The sequence below is a fragment of the Thermobia domestica genome, chromosome 6 (assembly GCF_964235325.1).
Source record: "Thermobia domestica chromosome 6, izTheDome1.hap1.1, whole genome shotgun sequence".
Taxonomy (NCBI): Eukaryota; Metazoa; Arthropoda; class Insecta; order Zygentoma; family Lepismatidae; genus Thermobia; species Thermobia domestica.
Window position 1 is genome coordinate 34612097 of NC_137459.1, and position 24214 is coordinate 34636310.

The 24214-nt window shown below is 34.7% G+C and overlaps 1 protein-coding gene across 1 annotated transcript; it reads left to right on the forward strand.

Moving 5' to 3' along the window:
* Positions 1 to 10073: 10073 nt before the first annotated feature.
* LOC145687653 (uncharacterized) lies at positions 10074 to 11521 on the forward strand. Its single transcript, XM_081761113.1, has 2 exons — positions 10074 to 10606; positions 10935 to 11521. Exons 1-2 carry the CDS (start codon positions 10536 to 10538, stop codon positions 11272 to 11274), a joined length of 411 nt encoding a protein of 136 aa, XP_081617239.1. The 5' UTR covers positions 10074 to 10535; the 3' UTR covers positions 11275 to 11521.
* The last annotated feature ends 12693 nt before the right edge of the window (positions 11522 to 24214 follow it).

Below are 24214 nucleotides of genomic sequence, written 5' to 3' on the forward strand. Positions count from 1 at the left end.
TTTAATACTCATTCTAATTTTCGTATTTATAATTCTTTTCCTATGAAATTTACCACAAATATACATTTCCCGATTATACGCATAGTATCAGTATTAAAGGTACCTTGCAAAATCATTATCAAATTATGTTCTTACAAGAAGACAGTTATAGATACACGACAATCATTTTGGACATGGATTCGAAAGTTACAACTCAAAACATCGCTGTTAATTAAGGGGAAAAAACTTGGTGTCAAGAGTTTTCAGAAAGCTGCACACTTTTACGATCCCAAGGTTGTAAAACAGTAGTTTGGATCCTAATAAAATAGAAAGTGTTATGTAGAAACAATAGTCAAAAGAATTCAAACATAAATTGTCAACGTAAATTGTTGAAAATAAGTGATGGAAGTAGTATTAGTGGATGTTGTTGCAGCATTTAGATATGAGGAAGTTTAACACCCTGCTTGAACATCGAGGCTAATGTTATGTGAAACTACAGTTTAAATATCTCTCTTCAGGTATTTCTTTATAATTATATTCTTTCACGAGCCACTAATATGCATTACAGATTGTCGAGTTTAAACCGGGAACGGTCGAGTATTGATTTGTGACACGAGCGGTCGACAGGAGAGCGCGGCGCTCACTTACAATAAAATCGTCTCTATAGCCGTGTATGACTTTATGTGGGATTTATTTTGAACACATTTCTATATGTTGACATTATGTGATATTATTATTATTATTATTATTATTATTATTATTATTATTATTATTATTATTATTATTATTATTATTATTTTCGTGATCGCAAATAAAATTATAATGCGTTTATATAAAACCATTTCTTATTATAAGTTATATCTATTTTTATTATCAAAGTTTTTTTATGAAATCAATTTCTGTTATTCCACAAACAATACAATTAGTTGATTATCATTAGCACATAAATTATATTTTATTATCATTATCACATAAGGATTATTTATTTATTTATATACAACACAACAGGCTTAGTGCCCAGTTATAGTGTTGTGTACATACAATAAATGTTACATACATAAAATTCTTAATTATTTCTATAGAGAATTTCTTGTTTTAAATATGATCGGAACCTGTTTCCTGATAAACTAAATACATCCACTTTATCAAACTTATTTACAATGTCATTATATAACGTACACAGCCTCCACATAGAGGATTTATTTAATATATTGCTTCTAGCTTTCGCGCAATAAAATGTACCTGTATTCTCTACTCTGGTTTTGCAAGTGGGAATCCGCAGTGATATTTTCCAGACCAACTCCATACAATCAATCTTATTATTTAATAACTTGTATAAGAATAACAAGTCTAACATCCATCTTCTTTTTTTCTAAAGTTTGAAAATTAAAATTGTTTACTAGATCATTGTAGGAAAAATATTTGGGATAAAAACTAGTTTTTTTGTATGTAAGCATTTTCAAGAATTTCGTTTGAATGCTTTCTATTTCTTGAGAGTATATTTTATTATTGGAAGTCCATATAGTAGAATAATATTCTAATTTTGATCTAACATATGTAAAATAAAGTCTTGCTAGCGTTGTCTCACTGAAAAAGTCTTGCCCTATTCTCTACATTAAACCTAAGTTTCTATATGCGCTGTTTGTTATCATATTTATGTGTTGATTGAAATTTAATTCAGGATCAAAAATAACACCTAAATCTTTAACAGTACTTGGCCTAGACAGTTTGGTTTCTTTCAGTGTATAGTCAAAGGTGATGGGATTTCTTTTTCTCGTAAAAGAAAGGAATTTACACTTAGATACATTTATTATTAATTTGTTGTCATCGCACCATGTTTGAACTCGCTTTAGGTCTTGTTGTAGTTGGATGCAGTCTTCAGTTGAATTAATTCTAGAATATAATTTGAGATCATCAGCGAATAGGAGAATCTCAGAGTTTTCAATAAAAAGCAGAATATCATTAATAAGTAGGAGAAATAACAGAGGACCCAGATGAGATCCTTGGGGAACCTCAGACAGAGTAGCAAACTTTTCAGTGATATGACCCTTGTATAGAACAGATTGTTTCCAATTGCATAAATATGACACAATATATTCAATTGCAGACTTTGTAAAGTTTAGGCTTGCTAATTTCGCCACTAAAACATCATGATCCACGACATCGAATGCCTTACTGAAGTCTGTATAAATAACGTCTACCTGGCCGCCTTTGTCTAACTCCGTTGCTATAAAATTTGTTACAATTGCTAGGTTTGTTGCAGTAGATCTATTGCCTAAAAAACCATGTTGATGTATGGATTTAGCTGGTTTAACGTGATTCAGAATTCATGCATATAAAATACTCTCAAGAATTTTGGCAAAATGAGATAATATAACTATAGGTCCGAAGTTTTGTATTTCGTTTTTATTTTCAGACTTTGATACTGGACACACTAAACTTTCTTTCCATTTGTCCGGAAAAGTGCCTGTTCTTATGGATATATTGAGTATAGTATGGAGTGAATACTTGAATATATCAATACAGCTTTTGACAACATAGGGAGGAATGACATCAGGTCCACATGTCACTTTTGGTATAAGTGACTTTACAGCCAATTAAATTTCTTGAAGTTGTATTTCTCCAAGTTGATAGTTGTCCAACAGGCTACTGCATTTCGTCTTGCTAGAAACTAAACTATCTACGTCGTATTTTGCTGAAACATTACTATAAACAGATTGAAAGAAATGTGCAAAGTCCTGAGCAATCTCACTGTCATAATTAGAGACCGGATGTTTAGGCACTAAAAACCTGAAAAATAGGCAGGCAAATAGGCACTAAAAATTTTAAAAATAGGCAGTTAAATAGGCACTAAAATGTAACTCGAAATAATGAAGATAAATACTCAATATAATTTTAAAAAAAATTGATTCAAGTCATAGATAATGTTCAAAGAATATAGAAACATATTTCTTTGTTAATATCTTCTTTATTGTATATATAAAAACGAAGCTTGTTATGCATTCCATATATACTGGGAGAACCTGAAAGATGTGCACATACGTCAAGAGGTGATTCATGACATCAAAAGAAGACAAAAAGTCCTCTTGCATGTTGTCGAACTCCACGTCGTGTAGGAATGACAGGCGGGCGAAATTTGAATCCAAAATCAAATCCTGACAATTGGAACGAGACATAAAGGTATGCACATACTTCGGGAGCTGATTCGAGACATTCAAGAGGACTTTTCATGTCACGAATCACCTCTCGAAGTATGCGCACATCTTTCGGTTTCATTCCAATTGTCAGGATTCGATTTTCGATTCCAAGTTGGCACTCTGTCACTCGTACATGACACGAAATTAGACCAAATACACGGGGACTGTTTGTCTTTTTTGATATCACTAATCACTTCCCGAAGTATGTACACATCTTTGAAGTTCACTCTGTATATCTATATATATTGCAACGTATCAGGTGCTTGTGTTTACAAACACCTGATGTACACATATGTGTGTGTGTTATTTATGTTATATAAATTACATTTTTCCCAATGTAGGCTTAAATTGAAGAAAATGCATAGAATAGGCAACATTAGGCACTAAACCATTTATTTAGGCAGTAAAGGTCGAAATAGGCAAAATAGGCAAAATAAAATTGCCTCAAATCGAAACTATAACCCCCCATATAAACTTTAAAACGTTATTTTTGATCATATCTTGAATATTAAAGAATAGGCATTTTGCCTAACATCCGGTCTCTAGTCATAATGTATTTCTTTTACACTGTAAGTCAAGGAAACTGATGACATATGTTTAGTTTTGCTTTTAACAAAACTCCAAAGTTGGCCCGGGTCATTACGAATAGAAAGTTCAGATTCTAAAATGAATGTCTTATACGCAAGTGATATATCGGTCTTTATCTGTTTACGTAACTCATGAATTTTTTCACGATGATATAGACTTGCAGTTATCCCACTTTTCCATTCTTTATGATGATATGATATGGATTTTATTTTTTAAAATTATACTATAAGCGAACCAGCTCGGATAATTTGCATTAACATATTTCTTACGGGGATTACACATGCAAAATGCATCATTAATCATGTTGTAAAAGTTGGATAGAACACTATTGATATCATTTGTTTGCGATTATATTTTCTAAAAAGATATTTACATAATTAGAGCGAGTTTTCAGTATATGCTCTTCATATGTTCATGCTATTCATATTTTGAGTTGGAAATTTCTAATGAAATTAAAAATATAAATATCTTAGTGCAAATACTCTACTTATGTCTCTTGATACATACAGTGGATATTTCAAAAAGACACTGTTCTACCCCATGTCTTGCTATCATCCATTACACTTCCAGCAGATGCCGACAGTGTGTTTCCCACAGATTGGCACTTCACAGCTAGCATGCGTATAGCTGTTTTTCCCTGTTTTTCGCAAGCCATACCTGGATCTGCTCCTTCTTATTGTCCATGATCTCAGAAAAATCACTCACGCCGTCGGTCGACACGTGAGCATGGCGCTCACAAATTACGCATAGTCACGTTTATAAAGTCAGTTCTACTCCAACAGAAGAGAATGAAAAGGTTACATTTGGCTCTCTCACACACACAAGACACATCAAGAGACAGCTAGACAGCGTCTCAGGTCTGTGACCCAATTAGGGCGGCTTTGAAACGAATACATAAACCAGGGTGAGCGCTGCGCTCACCAGTCGACCGTTCCCGGGTTAACATTTTACCCAGTTAGTTTACTGGATATTAGAGAAAAAAATATCTAACCGTTGGCCCGCGAACACGTGATGTGTGGCCCGCGCATTCATACGTACTTTTTATACATAATTTTCTGTTTATTACGTTATTTTGTATGGAAGGTTTGTTTTTGTGAAATGTAGAAAAAGAAAACTTAAAAGTGTAAAAAAAAACCTTTGTTTACATTAAAGTGAGTCTAAAAAACACAAAAAAGTACCCAGGGGTGGGCGCGAATCACCAACCTTATGGTCCGTAAGCGCGTGTTTTTTCGACCTCGCCCGGTAGGCAATGAAGGAGACGTCGCATGTAGAAGAATAAATCGTTGGGGTCATTTTAATTTGGCCAAAGAAAGTGCTCCTTTAACCGTGTATATTCGATGATAACCGTTTGAGATTATATAAAATGCGTTCGCCATGTAATTTTATCATAAAATTACGCGCATTTATTTATTTATTTCTAATCAACCAGAAACTGTCCATGTACTAAGTATCGCACATTTGGCAAGAAGGTCCTTTAAATCTCATTCTGCATACTAGGAACTCATGTGACAGAATTCTAAAGTAGGGCTCCCGAATCCTTAGTCTGTAAGATCCGTACTTGGAACCTTATAAGTTTGCACTTGAATTGGACTTCTAAGTTCTCATATGTTGTATACTTGGAAGGAGCAAAAATAATTAAAATTGAACGCTTCTGGGAGGTTTTGTCAATACTTTAAATATCAATCAAACTATTTGAATAGTAGTGCAGTAATCAAACGCTCTTATAACTTAGCTGATTGTTTTAAATTCTTTTCTGTGTCGTTATTCTCATCAAGCCCGATACGGTAAACCGAATATTTAACTCACAAGCCAAGAAAAATCAAATAATTTAGATTTTTATTCGCGTGTATTAGCAACGAAGTCATGTGACTTAATTATTTCTCTTACATTGTATGGCTTTATATTATTTGTTTGTATTTGCAATAATTGTGAAATTGCATAGGTGGTGTAGTGTATAATATATTTAGGGTATTTACGATATTTAGGGTGTATACCAAATTTACTGTATACTATATTTTGTTGCTACAAAATAATATTATTTATTGCGTACTTTAAAGCCTATGAATCTCACAAGGAAACCCTTGAGTGCGAGGTCGCAAGTGCAATCTCTAGTAAGGCTCATTTGAAAGTGTAGTATGAACAATGATGACAGGAAAAATATTAGCTGCTAATGACTCACCATGTCCATCAAGAAGGCGACAGAAAATAGTGTCCGAGAGGTGCAGAGATCAACCTTCTATGGGATGTATGTATTACACTTCACAAAATGCACATCATCGACATTAACGGAGTGTTCAAAACAAACCACTAACTTGCACAATGAACACCGAATGGAAAATGACGTGCCACAGTGATCAAAAACGTTCGCATAATCAAGATCGAAGGCGAACTTCTTGGGAATTACAAACCGTTCAGGACGTTCAGCTAGGTATCCACTTTTAAAGAATACATATAGAATAATGTTGGTATAACGAGGAGATCAGATGCACGAGGTATAACGAGGAGGAGGAATATGATGGCACCCGTTACACCAATATATATATATACCTTCAACAGAGAAAAAATCTACAATTACAGAAGGCTCTTACTATCTATTACATACATTAAAGGAACAATTACTAGATTAGTAAGTGATAAAAATTAAAAAAAGAAAAAATATAGTATTAAAAAGAAAAATGAAAATACAAATACCCCCCAAAAAAACACAAAAACACAAAAATGGCAAGAAATATTCTTCTCAGATACACAAAGTTAGATAATAGATACCGCTATAAACAACAGTTATGGTTTATGCTTCTGAATATTTCCAGATACACATATTGAAGTACATACCCTACAGGTATTAGGTTTTATATGAATACATACACACATAAATACACGCACATATACTTGAAAGCAAGAAGACATAAATACATAGATAAAGTCCATAATTACAACTATATTTATTTTATCCTGAACTATTATTCAATAAAAATTTATTTTTGATTAATTTTATAAACACTTGCTGGTTAAGATTAAGGTCAAATTCTTCTACACTTTGTGCTATATTATTATACAGCTTACACATTCTGACCAATAGTGAATTATTGTATGTATTTGTTTAGGATGTTTTATACCACAACAGATTTCTTGTTCTTAACGTTCTGTCACTGATATTAAATTTAATGTATTGTAAAAATTCACTATTATCAAATATACCACTTACTATTTTGTGTAGACATATTTCTTGTGCAATGATACATCTAGCAGAAATTTTAATATAATTAAATTCACTTAACAAATTAGAGTAAGATATTCTATTTACCAGAGCAGACTGTCCTGTTTTCTTATAATATAAGTACCTTAGGAATCTTTTTTGTGTTGCTTCTATCTGATTTTCTTGAGTTTTACATTTAGCTGCCCAGATCACTGACGCATATTCCAATTTTGGCAGTACTAGAGTTTTAAAAAGAGTTCCAATGACATTTACGTTTGTAAACAGTTTAGTGCTTCTGATCTGTCTATCTATCTATCTATCTATCTATCTATCTATCTATCTATCTATCTATCTATATATATATATATATATATATATATATATATATATATATATATATATATATATATGTGTGTGTGTGTGTGTGAGTGTGTGTGTGTGTGTGTGTGTGGAGATGGCCCCCATGTTTAATCCCCGCTCCGACCCTTTATGTCCCACTCCGCCTCTTCTCGCTGCTACGCGGTGGTAACTTCAATACCCCGACTCTAGGTATCTGTTTCGACTCGACGAAACCATGCCGTCGCTAGCAAACTTGAGCCAATCCTTCGACGTGTCGCTATATCGATTACGAAATTTACCGGTAAGTGTGCCACTAGGTGTTGGCGACGTTTAAGGCATGGGGATTGGCTTGGGGACAACCCAAGGAGAGCTAAAGTAGTTTTGGAATGAATAACATTTGTGTTACTAATGTCCATTATGGGAAAAATGAATGTTAAAACAAGGATATTTTCAAATTTGCTAGTTCTCCATATAAATGCAAATGTAGTAAAGTTTAAATTCATATTAACAACGTTTTTTAAAAAAAATGAGAATATATTTACAACTACAGAACCTTAGTTTTTGGTGTGTAACTTTTACAAAATCGTCGACAAGTTTTTAAAAAAGGTATTTTTGGAAGGGCACTGCTTTTATTTTTTCAATTGTGGCCCGCAACATGATGCCCAACTGGGCAAGTGGGCCCGATGGGTTCAAAACAACGTTAGGCATCCCTAACCTAGAGAGAGACCATATTAATTACATTTTTTTAGTTTTAGACACACACACACACACACACACACACACACACACATATATATATATATATATATATATATATATATATATATATATATATATATATATATATATATATATATACCAGGGTTGGCTGGTTTAAACCAAAAAACAAAAAAATGTTCGTAAAAGTGTAAGTGTTTGTAAAATCTTGATGAACACACATTTGTGGGTTATCACGTTTCACTCCCGTATATTATTCGTATTATATTCAGACCTAAATTCCCCATTCATTACTCAAAAAGATTATACTACAAAAGCACTTCTTTTTACAAGTTTATTTTGTGATTTTTTTTTGTAGTTGTTATTATTGTTATGTAATTGCAATCGAAGAAAAATTCTAAATATTGTTTCGTTCCAATGTTTACTATTGATAAAATACATCGAAAATGCCGTACTTTTTGTGTGTGTGTTGGGGGGGAGGGGTCATACAGACCCCACGAGAGGCATTTAGCGAAATAAGTATCTTTGCTATCTATTTATGTATAAATGAGTTTGAGCCAAAGTGGACTCAAATAATTCGTATCTTTATTACTTTTCTTATTGATATGCAGATTAAGTCGGTGTATTTCTTTAATTTGGACCAATAAAAATCGTTGTTAACTAACTTGAACTAAATTAGTTCTTCTGTACTCCGTAGTAGTTTGAAATTGTTCATATGTAATTCTGTGTAATGGTTTCACTTGTATCTTTTTGTCCTCCTGAAATGACTCTTGACAGTTATATTAAGAAGCATGTAAAGATCAGTATGACTTTTTATTATTATTATTATTATTATTATTATCAGGATTCGTGAGTGAATGAGTCGGTAGACGTATCGCATTTGTGGCCAATTAGTCCTGGTTCTGAGTTCAAATGGAGGACAATTTCTCTCGGATGTAACTCGAGAAGCGGTTTTTATTCCGCTTTAAGCTTATGTGACCCCTTCCAGCATAACCCGGTTATTGCATAATAACATCAAGGCGAAACAAACTTATTTCTGTCCATATATGATATGAATATATAGGGCAAATCATTTAAACCATAAAAACCTGGTTTAAACAAATATATATATATATATATATATATATATATATATATATATATATATATATATATATATATATATATATATATATATATATATAAAAGGGTGTATCTTAAATGATGGGTCAAACTTCAAGAGATGATGGAGAACGACAAATGAAGTGATTTAAGATCAGAAGTTGTTATCCGAAAATGCGTCAGCACTGAGGGTGCACCGACATTGCGCAAATTTTCCCACGCTTATCTGTTGACACAGATAAAGCCTTAATGAGCAGGCAACAAAATTGGAAATTGCGAAAAAAATCTTGTGCAACGTTGCCATCATTACCATAAGTATATCGACTAATAAAAACAGTCACCAAAATGCAAGTCGTTTTAACAAAAAAAAAAAAAAAAAATACAAAGTAATGGATAACAATAGCATTTTCAGTCATCTATATTATATGTGTGCAATGGCGTCGTTAGAGAGGGTGACTGGGGAATGTGTCCCAGTCATTCATTTTCCGTATCATATCTAACTGTAAGATTAAAACTGTAAGAATATAGTTATTGAAAGCAAATAGTTTTGAAATACTGTAAGGAAAACAAACATATATAAAATAAACAATATATATAAATATTTCTAGAAGTTCTCTTGAAATATCGTGAACAGACGTTCGAACAGCGGGTTAGAAGTATTTGCAGATGGAACTTTCACTTATGCTCCTAAGCATTTCACACAGTTATATACAATACATGCATATAAAAATGGATATTATCTACCTCTATGTTTTGCATTTTTGCCGAAGAAAGACAAGAATACGTATGTGGCCATGTGGAAGATGATAAGAAACTTAGACAGTAGATTCGACTTGAAAATCATTTACGTTGATTTTGAAACAGCTGCTCACGAAGCCATCAAGAATGTGTTTCCAAATTGTGACATTCGTGGCTGCAGATTCCATTTGGGACAAACATGGTGGCGGAGGATTCAAGCCGACAATGATCTGCGACAAGCATATATGGATCCAAAATCTGAACTAGGTATTATTGATATTATTATGGTCTATTATTCTTTATTATTAATTTAATAATACCATGTGGACTTTGTTTTGTTATATATTAATACAGAATACAGTTGAAAATAGAATCTTATTCTGTTTGACTGAAGAATCTTAATTCAGTCACCATTCTTAAAAGCAAATAAACTGCTGTTCTAATAATGTACGAAATGAAGAAATTATAAAGCCAACAGTAAGATCCATCAATTTCACTACTTTCCCAATGCTTGCTTATTCTAACAAATTATTATTATTATTATTATTATTATTATTATTATTATTATTATTATTATTATTATTATTGCTTTTCTTACAGGTTCATGGATAAAGGCATTTTTTGGGTTGCCATATTTACATCCAACAGAAGTATCAGATGCCTTTACTCAACTAATATCAATGACGCCGGATGATACAGGGCATAAATTTTCCGATTACGTCCTAGAAAACTACATAGAAGACGGTTGCAAGTAAGTAGCTTCCTTTTGAATTTCATCTATAGTAGCACATGCTTCAATAACTCTTAATACTGCAAAAACTGTTGTCCTAGTTTGAACACAACATTAATGGTTGTGCTGATATGGTATTTTCTCTCAATGCAACTTAATTATAGTGAAATTTTCTTCTGTCTTCATGTAAGACGTAGATTAAAATGCAGGTTTTGATAGTTGTAAACAAATTACGGACCAAGACTATAAATATTTCTTGAATCTAGTGTTATAAATGTTTTAGTGTTTTATATAAATTGTCAATAATTGTGTGCATGAACTAAGGATCTTTTTATTTTATTAATTTTAGGTATCCACCTGTCATGTGGGCGTCTATACCATCCACGATGCGTCGGACGACAAATGGACCAGAAGCTTTTCACAGACATTATAATAGTCAATTTTACTTCCCTGCTCCTGATATTCATACGGTGATTTCTGCTTTGTTAGAGATCCAAACGGAAACTGCCATGAAAATAACGTCCATATTAAAAGGAATTTCAAAGGCCCAAAGACCAGCAGAAGTCAAAAGGAGCGAGTTTGTCATGAGGAAGTATGCTGAGTTCAGGAATTCGCAGAGAAACTATGAGAAGGCACGTATGACATTTTTAAAAGCTGTAGGATTTAAATTTCAAGCATTCAAACTGTAAAATGAAATTTTCTGTAAATAAGTATGTTGCTTTGTAAATATTAGAATGCAATAAAATATATCTCATAAAGGAATAGCTTTATACATTTCATTTCGATGCAAAATTTCACACAATTCCTTAAATCCTGTTGTTGGCAACGTCGCGGCGGAAATTTGCGCAATTTCAGCACTTTCTGCTCCTCGTTAATAAGACATAAATTACTTAGATTATCAACGATCTAATCTTTAGAAAAATTTGCGCAATGTCGTTGCACCGAGCACTGAGTTATAGCCCGCCGAAAATGTACCAAAATAGAATAAACATGAATAGAACTAGAGAACGAATTGTTGGAGAAAAGTTGGATCAAAAGAAATAGTGAATTATTTGACCTGGAGATTCGATTCATGTACAAATCGATGAGGAACAGTGGCGGCGCAAGAAGGGGTTCACATAGCAACACTGGTTGGGATCGGAAACATTGGGTAAAACGTACCGGGAGGATGGAAGAGGACACAGAAAGAAATTCGAGAGACGGACTCCTATTTCGGAAATGCAGCAATCCTGAGCTAGAGCCCGCCGAAACTGCGATTGACATACAAACGAACAAGAACGAGAGAACGAATTGTCGGAGAAAGGTCTGGTCAAAAGAAATAGTCCATTATTGGACCTGGAGATTCGATTAAGGTACAAATCGATTAGGAACAGTGTCGGCGCAAGAGAAGAATCATAGAAGTGTACTGTATTACTATCGAAGCGTTAGAAAAAGGGCCACATAACAAAACAGGAGCCGATTTGCCGGCGTCACAAAAGCGGTATAAATTGTTGAAAAATGTGGGATCACAAAGTCCGGATATCACCGAAGGTTGAAAACGATCCTAGGAAGCAGGATCCTTGGAGCAATATATATATATATATATATATATATATATATATATATATATATATATATATATATATGTGTGTGTGTGTGTGTGTGTGTGTGTACTGAATAAACGACAACGGAGTGACGTAGGAGGTCAGGTGCAACAATCGTACATTGCGTGTATTGGTAATGGAGGACGACACATTCTAAGGCTAGACAAGACTGAAAATTATACTGGTAAAAAGAACAAGTACTTACATCCACAGCAGATGAACAAAATGGCGTCCCCTGGTTTCGATGCAGGCAAGGCATCCCTGTAATAAGTTTTGTCTCATCTTCTCGAAGTTGCCTGGTTTCGCACTAATGATATCACAGGCAGCGAGGATTTGTGCAAGGAGGGTTTCTTCGTTCTGTAAAGGTGTGTCGTAGAAGAGATTTTATATAACCCCACAGGAAGAAATCAATTGGGTTCAGATCACGGGATAATGCCGGAAAAGGCATAGGACCCTCTCTTCCGATCCAGCTATGCGGTAGGAATAGTTAAGGCACTGACGAGCAGCTACTCCAAAGTGTGCTGGAGTTCCGTCATGCTGAACCCACACACGTTGACGAACATCAAGAGGTACACCTTCTAATAATTCAGGGAGTGTTTCTTGCACGAACAATGTGTACACTGGTGCAGTTAAGCGAGGTGGTAAGAGATATAGTTCTTTGAGCTTGTTACCGACGATGCCTACCCAGATATTTACGACAAATCTTTGTTTATGGTCCCATAGAGATTTTCGTCGGCCCACACATAACTATTCCGGCTATTGAATACACCCTCTCTCGTAAAACAGGCTTCATCTGTGAAGAGTACTGCGGCGTGAAACTGCGGGTCGTGCAAATGGAGCTGCACTAGCTATTCACTAAAACCACATGGGGTGCAAAGTTTGTAGGACACAGGTCTTGAACTTTCTGTGGATGATAGGGGTATAGTTGTTGTTCACGGAGTACTCGCTAAACATTACTGTGATCAACCCCACTTCATGTGCTAATGCTCTAGTGCTTGTCGAAGGTTGTTCTGTCACACGATCAAGAACCTCTTCTTCAATTTCTGGAGTCCTGCTTGTTCGTCTCCTTCTGCGGTCGTATCGTAATGTGCGCAAGTGTCCCGTTTCCAGTAAACGCCGAAATAGCCACGGAAACATGGAGTACTTTGGATGTCGCTTGTCTGGATACCTGTTTTGATAAAGCCTTTTAGCTGCACGACTGTTTCCATTAGTTAGCCCATACACAAACACCATATCTACAAGTTCTTCAAACGTGAACTCCATTTCCCTCCCACACTAATCCCGCTACCGAACAACAGCACAGACAACGCACAGGTACAGATACTGAGAGACCACCCACGTAATGGAAACACGCCTTCTTCAGTTTAGTGTACGAAACACTCACCTGCCAAAGTATGACGACCATGACCTCCGAGTATTGTAATACAGCGAGCGTACGGCTACAAAGACTCTTGTTATTTCATCTGTTGGTGTTCAGCAAACCACATAGGTAACGTATGATATTCAAGCAAGGATAGATGCTTTTAAGAAGACGAAACGTGTTTTGTTGTGGGTTACTAAATAGGGCTTTTAAGAAAAGATTTAAGCAAGATTGCGTGTAGTAGTAATGGGGTCACCCTGTCTAACTTTGAACTTTGACCCCGACTTTTTTTGTGACATCATAGGTCAAAGGTCAATGACATTGGCCCGGGGTCAATGACCGAGGGGTACTTAGGATCACCCCCTCTAGATTTTGGAAGGGTACCTTGGCCCACACCCTAAATTTTGGCAGGGGTACATAGGATCACCCCCTTAAATTTCGGAAATTGCCAAATTTAAAAATTGGGTATGGTAGCCTAGGACCATAGTATTGGGGGTCTATATCGTTCCCTTTTATGGGTAAAAAATAGCCAAAAATTCAAATTTCGGAGGTTTTTGACTTAATTTATTTCCTTTGATGAGGTCCTATTACCATATGGGCGTATACAGGGGTCTATTGCCTATCATAGGACATGGGTATATTAATGCATCCCTTGAAATTTTTGAGAGGGGTACCTTGGACCAGCCCTTAAATTTTGGAAATTGCAAAATCTAAAAATTGGGTGTGGTAGCTTAGGACCGTAGTAAGTATTTCTATTAGTATTGGGGGTCCACCTCGTTCCCTTTCATGGGTAAAAAATTGCCAAATTTTAGTACAACCACGTGTTTGGTTTCGACCTAAGTTATCCCCTTTGATGAGGTCCTATTACCTTATATGGTTATATGGGTGTATACAGGTGTCCATCCCCTATCGTAAGACGTAGGTAGATTTGTGCACCCCTTTAAATTTTTGGGAGGGGTACCTTGGCCCATTCCTTAAATTTTGGGAATTGCCCAATTTAAACATTTCGTATAATAGTACAGGACCCTAATATAGATCACTAAAAATTTGGTTGGTCCACTTCGTTCCCTTTTAGGGGTACAAAACGGCCAAATTTTAGTACAACTACGTGTTTGGATTTGACCTAAGTTATCCCCTTTGATGAGGTCCTATTACCTTATATGGTTATATGATCATGTATAGGGGTCCATTTCCTATCATAAAACATAGGTACATTGCTGCACCCATTTAAATTTTTTTAGGAGGATACCTTGACCCACCACTTAAATTTTGGAAATTTTCCAATTTAAGCATTCGGTATCATAGTACATGACTTCAACATGTATCATGATAAATTTGGTCCACCTTGTTCCCTTTCATGGGTAAAAAAAAATGCCAAAATATAAACATAAGCAATATGTTGTACCACGTGTTTGGTTTTTGGCCCAATTTATCCCCTTTGACGATGTTTTATTAAATTATATGATTATATGGTCTGTATAGGGGTTAATTTCCTATCATAAGACATCGGTACGTTGATGCACCCCTTAAAAAATTTGGGAGGGGTATCTTGGATCATCCACTCAGTTTTAGAAATTGTTTAATATAAGCATTTGGTATCATAGTATAGGACTTCAATATGTACCACTATAAATTTGGATGGTTCACCTCGTTCCCTTTCATGGGTAAAGAACTACCAAAAATCAAATTTCGGAGGTTATTGACCCCCTTTGATAAGGATTTAGCACGTTCTATGGGTATGTACAGAGGTTTGTTACCTTTATATGTTTATGTTCCTTTCTAAATTTAGGAATTATCAAATAACAAAATTCGGTAACCGTTTTCTAGGATCCATTGTAAATTTTGGTGTCCCTCTTATGGCCAAATATTCAAAATTTAAAGGTTAATGACCTATTTTATCTTTCTGGATACGGCTTTATTATTGAATGTGTACAGGATTTATTACTTTTTCATAAGACACAGGTGTATTTGTGTACCAATCTTAAATTTTGGGAGGGGTACATTTCTTATTGTTAAATTAATAATTGTTCTTAAAATTGGGTGGTATCTCATTCTTTGAGTAAATCATTGTCAAATATGAGTATGGTCACGTGATCTGTTATTGATCTATGATGAGATTAGGAGTCCAGGACATTGGTACATTTAAACTTTGTAGGATAATTTGATAATTGTCAAAATGAAATTACATCATTGGTTTTGATTATTCCCGTCTATGGGTCAAATATAAACGTAAGCAACACGATGTACCATGTGATTGAATAGTGTACAGGGATTCATTTCCTTTTCAAAATTCGTGAAAGTTATCAAATAACACGTTTCTAGAAAACAGTTGGTTTTGCTAAGATAAACAATTGACCTAATTGAGACACTGTGTGCTTCACTGATAAATATGATCGAAACCGTTTATTTGTTAAACGAATAGTTAAAAACCGGATAATGTTTGACAGAACCATGAAACGTGAAATTATTTTAGTTGAAATTTTTGTTTTGAAAATTTTTTCGTTTGAAACTTTTTGTTTAAAAATTTTTGTTTCAAATTTTTGTTTGATTATTTCAAAATTTTTGAAAATTTCTGACATTTTTTCAAAATTTTTATTTGAAAATTTGACATTTTTTTCAAAATTTTGTTAGAAAATTTTTGTCATTTTTTTTCAAAATTTTGTTTGAAAATATTGTTCACAATTTTTGAATTTTTGTTTGAAAATTTTGTTTGAAAATTTTTCGTTTGGTTTTTTTTCCGAAATTTTTTTTTAAATTTTTGTTTAAAATTTTGTCAAATTTTGTTTCAAAATTTTTGATTGTTTTTTTTGTTTCAATTTTTTTAAAAAAATTTTTCGTTAATTTTTTTTCAATTTTTTTTGAAAATTTTTTGCATTAAATTTTTTTCGTTTCAAATCTGAAATTTTTTGGAAATTTTAGTTTCGAGAATTTTGGTTTGAAATTTTCTCTTTTGAAAGTTTTTGTTTGAAAATTTTTGTCTCGAAATTTTTGTTTGAAAAATGTTGGTTTCAAATTTTTAAGTTTATGCACTTATTGAAAAAACCCGGAACTGTTTAGAACAAAAACATCCGGCAACACTGTTTATCATGATGCAATAATACACGTCAGAACATACGGTTCTACTATAAATGAAAAAACACAAATCATTGAAATGGGTCGTTTTATTACACAGCATTGAATAATCAGATACATCCATACCAGATAATGGATCTGTATATTGTCGATACAATGTATTTAGAACTTCTTGCACTAGTTTGTCTTTAGCGTATAATTTTAATTCCAACTGAATTCTTTTAAGGTCTATTGCAATATCAATTGGTAGAATCTCAATGTCCATTTGATCAGAAATAAACTGTTTATCAATACAGGTATGCACCCACGAACGATGTTGACAAGCATCACAACATCTAGATACATGTTGTACAATATGCACAACACATTTCTGAAAATAGTACTTTTTCAGGAATATACTTGTTTTGTTGCACACTTCCATTGCATGTTTTACACACTGGAATACATTGATGAATTTGATCTATTCCGTTTGCGTTAGATACAGCATATTGCGGGCTTCATGCAATGTATTCGTTTTACGTAACAGAACCATTTTCTTCTCGAGGATTGTACGCAACACAACTTCATGATTTGTACCTAATGATTTGACTATGGTCACATTTAGCTCATTATGAAGATAATCATTCATTTGGTCGATTCGTGAACATAATATTTGCCATTCTTCGAAGTTCAGTGGTACACCAAATTCAGTTGTACTCCAAACAAAACTTTCCAACAAAAATTTCAAAACAAAATTTTCAAACATTAACTTTCAACGAAAAATTTCAAACCAAAAGTTTCCAAACTAAAATTTCAAACAAAAAATTTTGTTTTGAAACGAAAAAAATTAAAAAATTTTCAAAACAATGAAAAAATTCACAAAACTTACAAACGAAAAAAATTCAAACAAAATTTTGAAACAAAAAATTCAATCAAAAGTTTTGAAACAAAATTTTACAAAAAATTAAAAAATCAAACAAAAATTTTGAAAAAATAAAAAAATTAAACAAAAATTTCAAACGAAAAATTTTCAAACAAAAATTTCAAACAAAATTTTAAAACAAAAAATTCTCAAACAAAAATTTGAAAAAGATTGAAAAAATTTCAAAAAATTTTGAAAAAAAAATTAAAAAAAATTTGAAATACATTTCAAACAAAAAGTTTCAAACGAAAAGAATTTTCAAACCAAAAAATTCAACTAAAATAATTTCACATTTCACCGGTTAACTGTCAAACATTATTCGGTTTTTAACTATTCGATTAACAAATAAACGGTTTTGATCATATTTATCAGTGAGCACAGTGTTGAACAAAAGTGTTTAAACCAAGATTTTTAAATGTTAAACAAAACTTAAATCTGAATGCAGCAAAGATTTGAAAATCATCAGCGAATCAGATTCCACGAAAGATAGTGATCAGCCAATCAAATTGCATCAACAATGACTTTACTAGTGTCAGATTACATCACCTTGTGATTACATATCAAAGTGTTGTAGAATGTATTGCCTTTCGTTTATAAGTCATAAGATTCAATAAGGTAGCTATCAGATGTCTGAATACTCAAGGTTAATTCAACCACCACCAATGATCTTAGACTATGAGCTTAACTAAAGTTCAAAGTATTGTTTCAAATTTCGCGCCTCACACTAAAATTTTGTTTATCACAATTCCCAAATTTAAAGAATACCTCTCTCGATATACATAAGTCTTAGAATTGATCATATAATTACATGTTGTAGTTAGGTCTCAATTAGGTCAATTGTTTATCTTAGCAGAACCAACTGTTTTCTAGAAACGTGTTATGTGATAACTTTCACGAATTTTGAAAAGGAAATGAATCCCTGTCCGTGTAACGTGGGTTCCTGTCACCACGGCATGGCGCGTCCTCAGGTTGCGGATCGAGGAGAAGGCCTCTAGATATAGAGGTTAGCTGCGAATATACTGAATAAGCAGTCGCGGACAGACGACTAGGAGTGGTCCTCCAGCTTGGGGGTTTGGGTAAGGCTAACACCCTCATCCTGTAAAAAAAGGTACTTGTTCAGAAACATTCACAAAAGCCTCGGACAAGGACTGATAACTTGGCACGACATCAGCAAAAGAAAATGGACATGAGATTTGGAACATGGAATATTAGAAGTCTTTATAGGGCAGGCGCGTTAAAATCTGTAACGAGTGAGTTAGAGAAATACAGGATGGACTTAGTAGGAGTTCAGGAAGTTAGGTGGGAAGGAAATGGATCTGAGAATTCCGGAAATTTTACGTTCTTTTACGGGGAAGGAAATAAAAATCACCAGTTAGGAACAGGGTTTTTCGTTCACAAACGAATATTACCAGCAATTAAACGGGTTGAATTTGTTACTGACAGACTTTCTTTTATTACTCTTAAGGGACGGTGGTGTGATATTATTGTTTTAAATGTACATGCTCCAACTGAAGATAAGGATGACGATATAAAAGACAGTTTTTACGAAGAAGTGGAACGGATATTTGACGGAAGGTAGGACGAGAGGATATTTTCAAACCGATTATAGGGAACGAAAGTTTGCATAAGGAAAGTAATGACAACGGTGTTAGACTCGTGAACTTTGCAACATCCAAAAACCTAATCGTGAAGAGTACAAAATTCCCACATCGCGACGTTCATAAATACACTTGGACATCACCAGACGGAAAAACACATAATCAAATTGATCACGTTTTAGTAGATAGAAGAAGACAATCTAGCATAATTGACGTCCGGTCGTTTAGAGGGGCTGATTGTGACACTGATCACTACCTGGTAGCAGCGATAATACGGGAGAGATTATCGTTGAATAAAGGTAATACTCAATGTCCGAAAACGGAGAGATTTAATTTAAAGAAATTAGAAGAGAGCCAGGTAAGAGAGGAATACCAGATTGAAGTTTCGAATAGATTCTCGGTTTTAGAAGACTCGGAGTGCACTAGTGTTGAGGATACTTGGATTGAAATTAGAGATAGCATTAAAAGTACAGCAATAGAAAAATTGGGACACGCGGAAATACGTAGGAACAAACCATGGTTCGACCAAGAATGCATTAAACTAGCAGAGAAGAGAAAACAGGCAAAATTACAGTGGCTACAAAATCCGAATGAAATAACTACACAAAATTTCGCAGATATCAGGCGGGAAACTTCCAAAACTTTTAGAACAAAGAAACGGGATTTTTTGAAAGCTAAAATTAAGGAACTTGAAGATAATAGTAAAAATAAAAATATTCGGGACATGTATAAGGGGATCAGCGAATTTAAGAAAGGCTATCAACCTCGTGCTTATATATTAAAGAAATCTGACGGAACAGTTCTCACTGATACGGATAGCCTCTTAAATAGATGGAAAGATTTCTTTAACGATTTGCTGAACACGCAGCCAAAAACTAATGTGCGTGGAGAAAAGGAGATACACACCGCAGAACCGTATATTCCAGAACCCAATCGAATAGAAGTGGAAGCCGCTATAAAGAAATTAAAGAAACACAAATCTCCGGGTGTTGATGAAATTCCGGCTGAGTTAATTTTAGCTGGAGGCGAAAAATTGTGGAACAAGATACACAAACTCATTCTCCTTATCTGGAACAAAAAAGAATTGCCACAAGAGTGGAAAGAGTCAATCATTGTTCCAATTCACAAGAAAGGCGACAAAACTGACTGTAATAATTATCGAGGCATTTCTCTTCTGTCAACATCCTATAAAATCCTTTCAAATATTCTGTTAGCAAGATTGACCCCATACGCAGATGAAATTATTGGAGATTATCAGTGCGGATTTAGACGAAATCGATCAACTATCGACCAAATATTTACCATTCGCCAAATACTCGAAAAGAAGTGGGAATATAATACCCCGGTACATCAACTATTTATTGATTTCAGAAAGGCTTACGACTCGGTTAGGAGAGAAACATTATACAACGTTCTTACAGAGCTTGGAATACCGAGAAAGCTAATTAGATTAATTAAGATATGTTTAAGTGAATCCCAAAGTAAAGTCCGGGTAGGAAAATTTTTGTCCACGAGCTTCCACGTCGAAAATGGCCTGAAACAAGGAGATGCGTTGTCGCCATTATTATTTAACTTTGTGCTGGAATACGCCATAAGGAAAATCAAAGATAGCAACCGGGGCCTAGAGTTGAACGGCATTCACCAGGTTATGGCATATGCTGATGATGTAAATTTAATAGGGGATGATAGGAGAACAGTAGAAATAAATGCAGAGATCTTATTAAACGCTTGCAGGGACATGGGTTTAGAAGTAAATGCTGAGAAAACTAAATACATGGAAGTACGTCGGGACCGTAATACGGCAAATTGTGGAGGCGTTAAAATATTAAATAATACTTTTGATAAAGTTGATACTTTCAAATATTTAGGATCAATATTAACAGACGAAAATCATATTCACGAAGAAATTAAATGTCGACTAAAAGCAGGGAATTCGTGTTACTATTCGGTTCAAAATCTCTTGTCGTCGCGAATTCTGTCGAGGAATTTGAAGCTTAAAATATATAAAACGATAATCATGCCTGTTGTTCTGTATGGTTGCGAAACATGGTCGCTTACTCTGAGGGAAGAACATAGACTGAAAGTATTTGAGAACAGGATCCTGAGAAGAATATTCGGACCCAAGAGGAACGAGAATGGGGAATGGCGGAAGCTTCATAACGAGGAACTACATAGTCTATACGGTTTACCCAACATTGTTAGGGTCGTCAAGTCTAGGAGGCTTAGGTGGGCAGGTCATGTAGCTAGAATGGAAGAAAGTAGAAACGCTTTCAAAGTCTTGACTGGTAGACCCATAGGAAAACGACCATTAGGAAGACCTAGGCGCAGATGGGAGGATAATATTAAGATGGATCTCGCAGAGATAGGAATACAAAGTAGAAACTGGATCCAATTAGCTAAGGATAGAAGTCAGTGGAGAGCTTTTGTGAACGCGGCACTGAACCTCCGGGTTTCATAGGCCATAGAGTTAGTTAGTTAGTTAATGAATCCCTGTACACTATTCAATCACATGGTACATCGTGTTGCTTACGTTTATATTTAACCCATAGACGGGAATAATCAAAACCAATGACGTAAATTCATTTTGACAATTATCAAATTATCCTACAAAGTTTAAATGTACCAATGTCCTGGACTCCTAATCTCATCATAGCTAAATAACGGATCACGTGACCATACTCATATTTGACAGTGATTTACCCAAAGAATGAGATACCACCCAATTCTAAGAAAAATTATTAATTTAACAATAAGAAATGTACCCCTCCCAAAATTTAAGATTGGTACACAAATACACCTGTGTCTTATGAAAAAGTAATAAATATTGTACTCATTCAATAATAAAGCCGTATCAGAAAAGATAAAATAGGTCAATAACCTTTACATTTTGAATATTTGGCCATAAGAGGGACACCAAAATTTACAATGAATCCTAGAAAACGTTTACCGAATTTTATTTGATAATTCCAAATTTAAAAGTGAGCATAAACATATAAAGGTAACAAACCTCTGTACATACCCATAGAACGTGCTAAATCCTTATCAAAGGGGGTCAATAACCTCCGAAATTTGATTTTTGGTAGTTTTTTACCCATGAAAGGGAACGAAGTGGACCAACCAAATTTTTAGTGATCTATACTATAATACCAAATGTTTAAATTGGGCAATTTCCAAAAATAAAGGGGTTGCCTAAGGTACCCCCCCAATAATTTAAAGGGGTGCACAAATGTACCTATGTCTTTCGATAGGGAATGGACACCTGTATACGCCCATATAACTATATAAGGTAATAGGACCTCATCCAAGGGTATAAAATGAGCCAAAAACCAAAGACTGGTTGTACTAAAATTTGGCAGTTTTGTACCCCTAAAGGGGAATGAAATGGACCAACCAAATTTTTAGTGATCTATATTATGGTCCTGTACTATTATACCAAATGTGTAAATTGGGCAATTCCCAAAATTTAAGGGGTGGGCCAAGGTACCCCTCCCAAAAATTTCAAGGGTGCATTAATATACCCATCTCTTGTGAAAAGTAATGGACCTTTGTATACGCCCATATAACCGTATAGGGTAATAAGACCTCATCAAAAGAGATAAATTAGGTCAAAAAACTCCGAAATTTGAATTTTTGGCAATTTTTTACCCATGAAAGGGAACGACATAGACCCCCAATACTATGGTCCTAGGCTACCATACCCAATTTTTAAATTTGGCAATTTCCAAAATTTAAGGGGGTGATCCTATGTACCCCTGCCAAAATTTAGGGGGTGGGCCAAGGTACCCTTCCAAAATCTAGAGGGGGTTATCCCAAGTACCCCTCGGTCATTGAGCCCGGGCCAATGTCATTGACCTTTGACCTATGACATCACGAATGTCGGGGTCAAAGTCCAAAGTTAGACAGGCTGACCCCATTACTACTCCTGTGGAGAATTGTACTTGCCACAGCGTCGCGAAAGAGGAATAAAACCCAAGTTGAGGGTACTGAAAGTCATGTCTGTTGATATTTGCAATACAGTAATTGCTGGAATACGGAACTAGGCGAAACCCGGAGACACCAGTAAAACGATGTCATCGAACACGAAACTTTACATGATTTGGGATCACCTTCAGGACTACTGAATTCAGATCTGAGTGCTTTACCACGCAACCACGATGCATCAAAGATGATATTAAAACATAATGTTTACATATCAACAATGTTCGAGCTATGGGGTATAGGGGCTCTCTTGTGGCTAGTAGTCGCCAAGTCAAGTAGATGATGACGCTGATAACTCATCTCCATTTGTACTATTGGTAGCTAGTGCAACCTATTTCGATACTAGTGCAGCCATGTCTTTTGCAAACAAACACCACTATGTGCATCATGTAGTTCGCTCCCGATATTTCAAACGGTTCTACGTACGAGAATTACATCTCAGCTCTCACGTCAGCTATCACTCAGCTCCTACTCAGCAAGCTTCTTTTGACGTTGAGTGCAACACTCGGCTACCGTTTGATTTTCTTGATGAACTAAGCACAGAACAAAACACCTTGGGCCTTCTCACACGTGATTAGTGCCATACTAATGAGTTCGACTAACATATGTTTCATGTAGTACCCTGGCTTTTAGCATGATGCTAATCATACGTCAAAACGACTCTGCATAAGGTCCTTCGCATTTAGCGTTCTAACTAGAGACCCCTACTGATGTTTCCGCCTTTCATTGTCACCGAGAAAGATGTTTCTTGCTGAAGCAGTTATTCCAAAACTGTTTGTACAGACGAAGAATTTCGGTATTGGTTATTTTCACACCCCACCGTGGAAGCGCTTTTCTCTGCGTTTTTGGAGCCGATTTCTTACTAAGAACGTAATACTGAAACAAATCGGCACTTGGTTCCGTTGTTAGAGTATCTATTTTTACTTACATAATTACACACACACACACTTCTAGACATGTAGACCTATGAATATAGGGAAAACAAGAAATACCACAACTTTTATTCTCTTACACAATCACAAGACACCCAAAATTTAATGACTCATTTAATATTTACATAAGCTCAACGTCCCATTCTGCTGCCATATTGTTTCTGTCCAACTAGATTATCATTTGAGTAACACCAAACCACCCGTG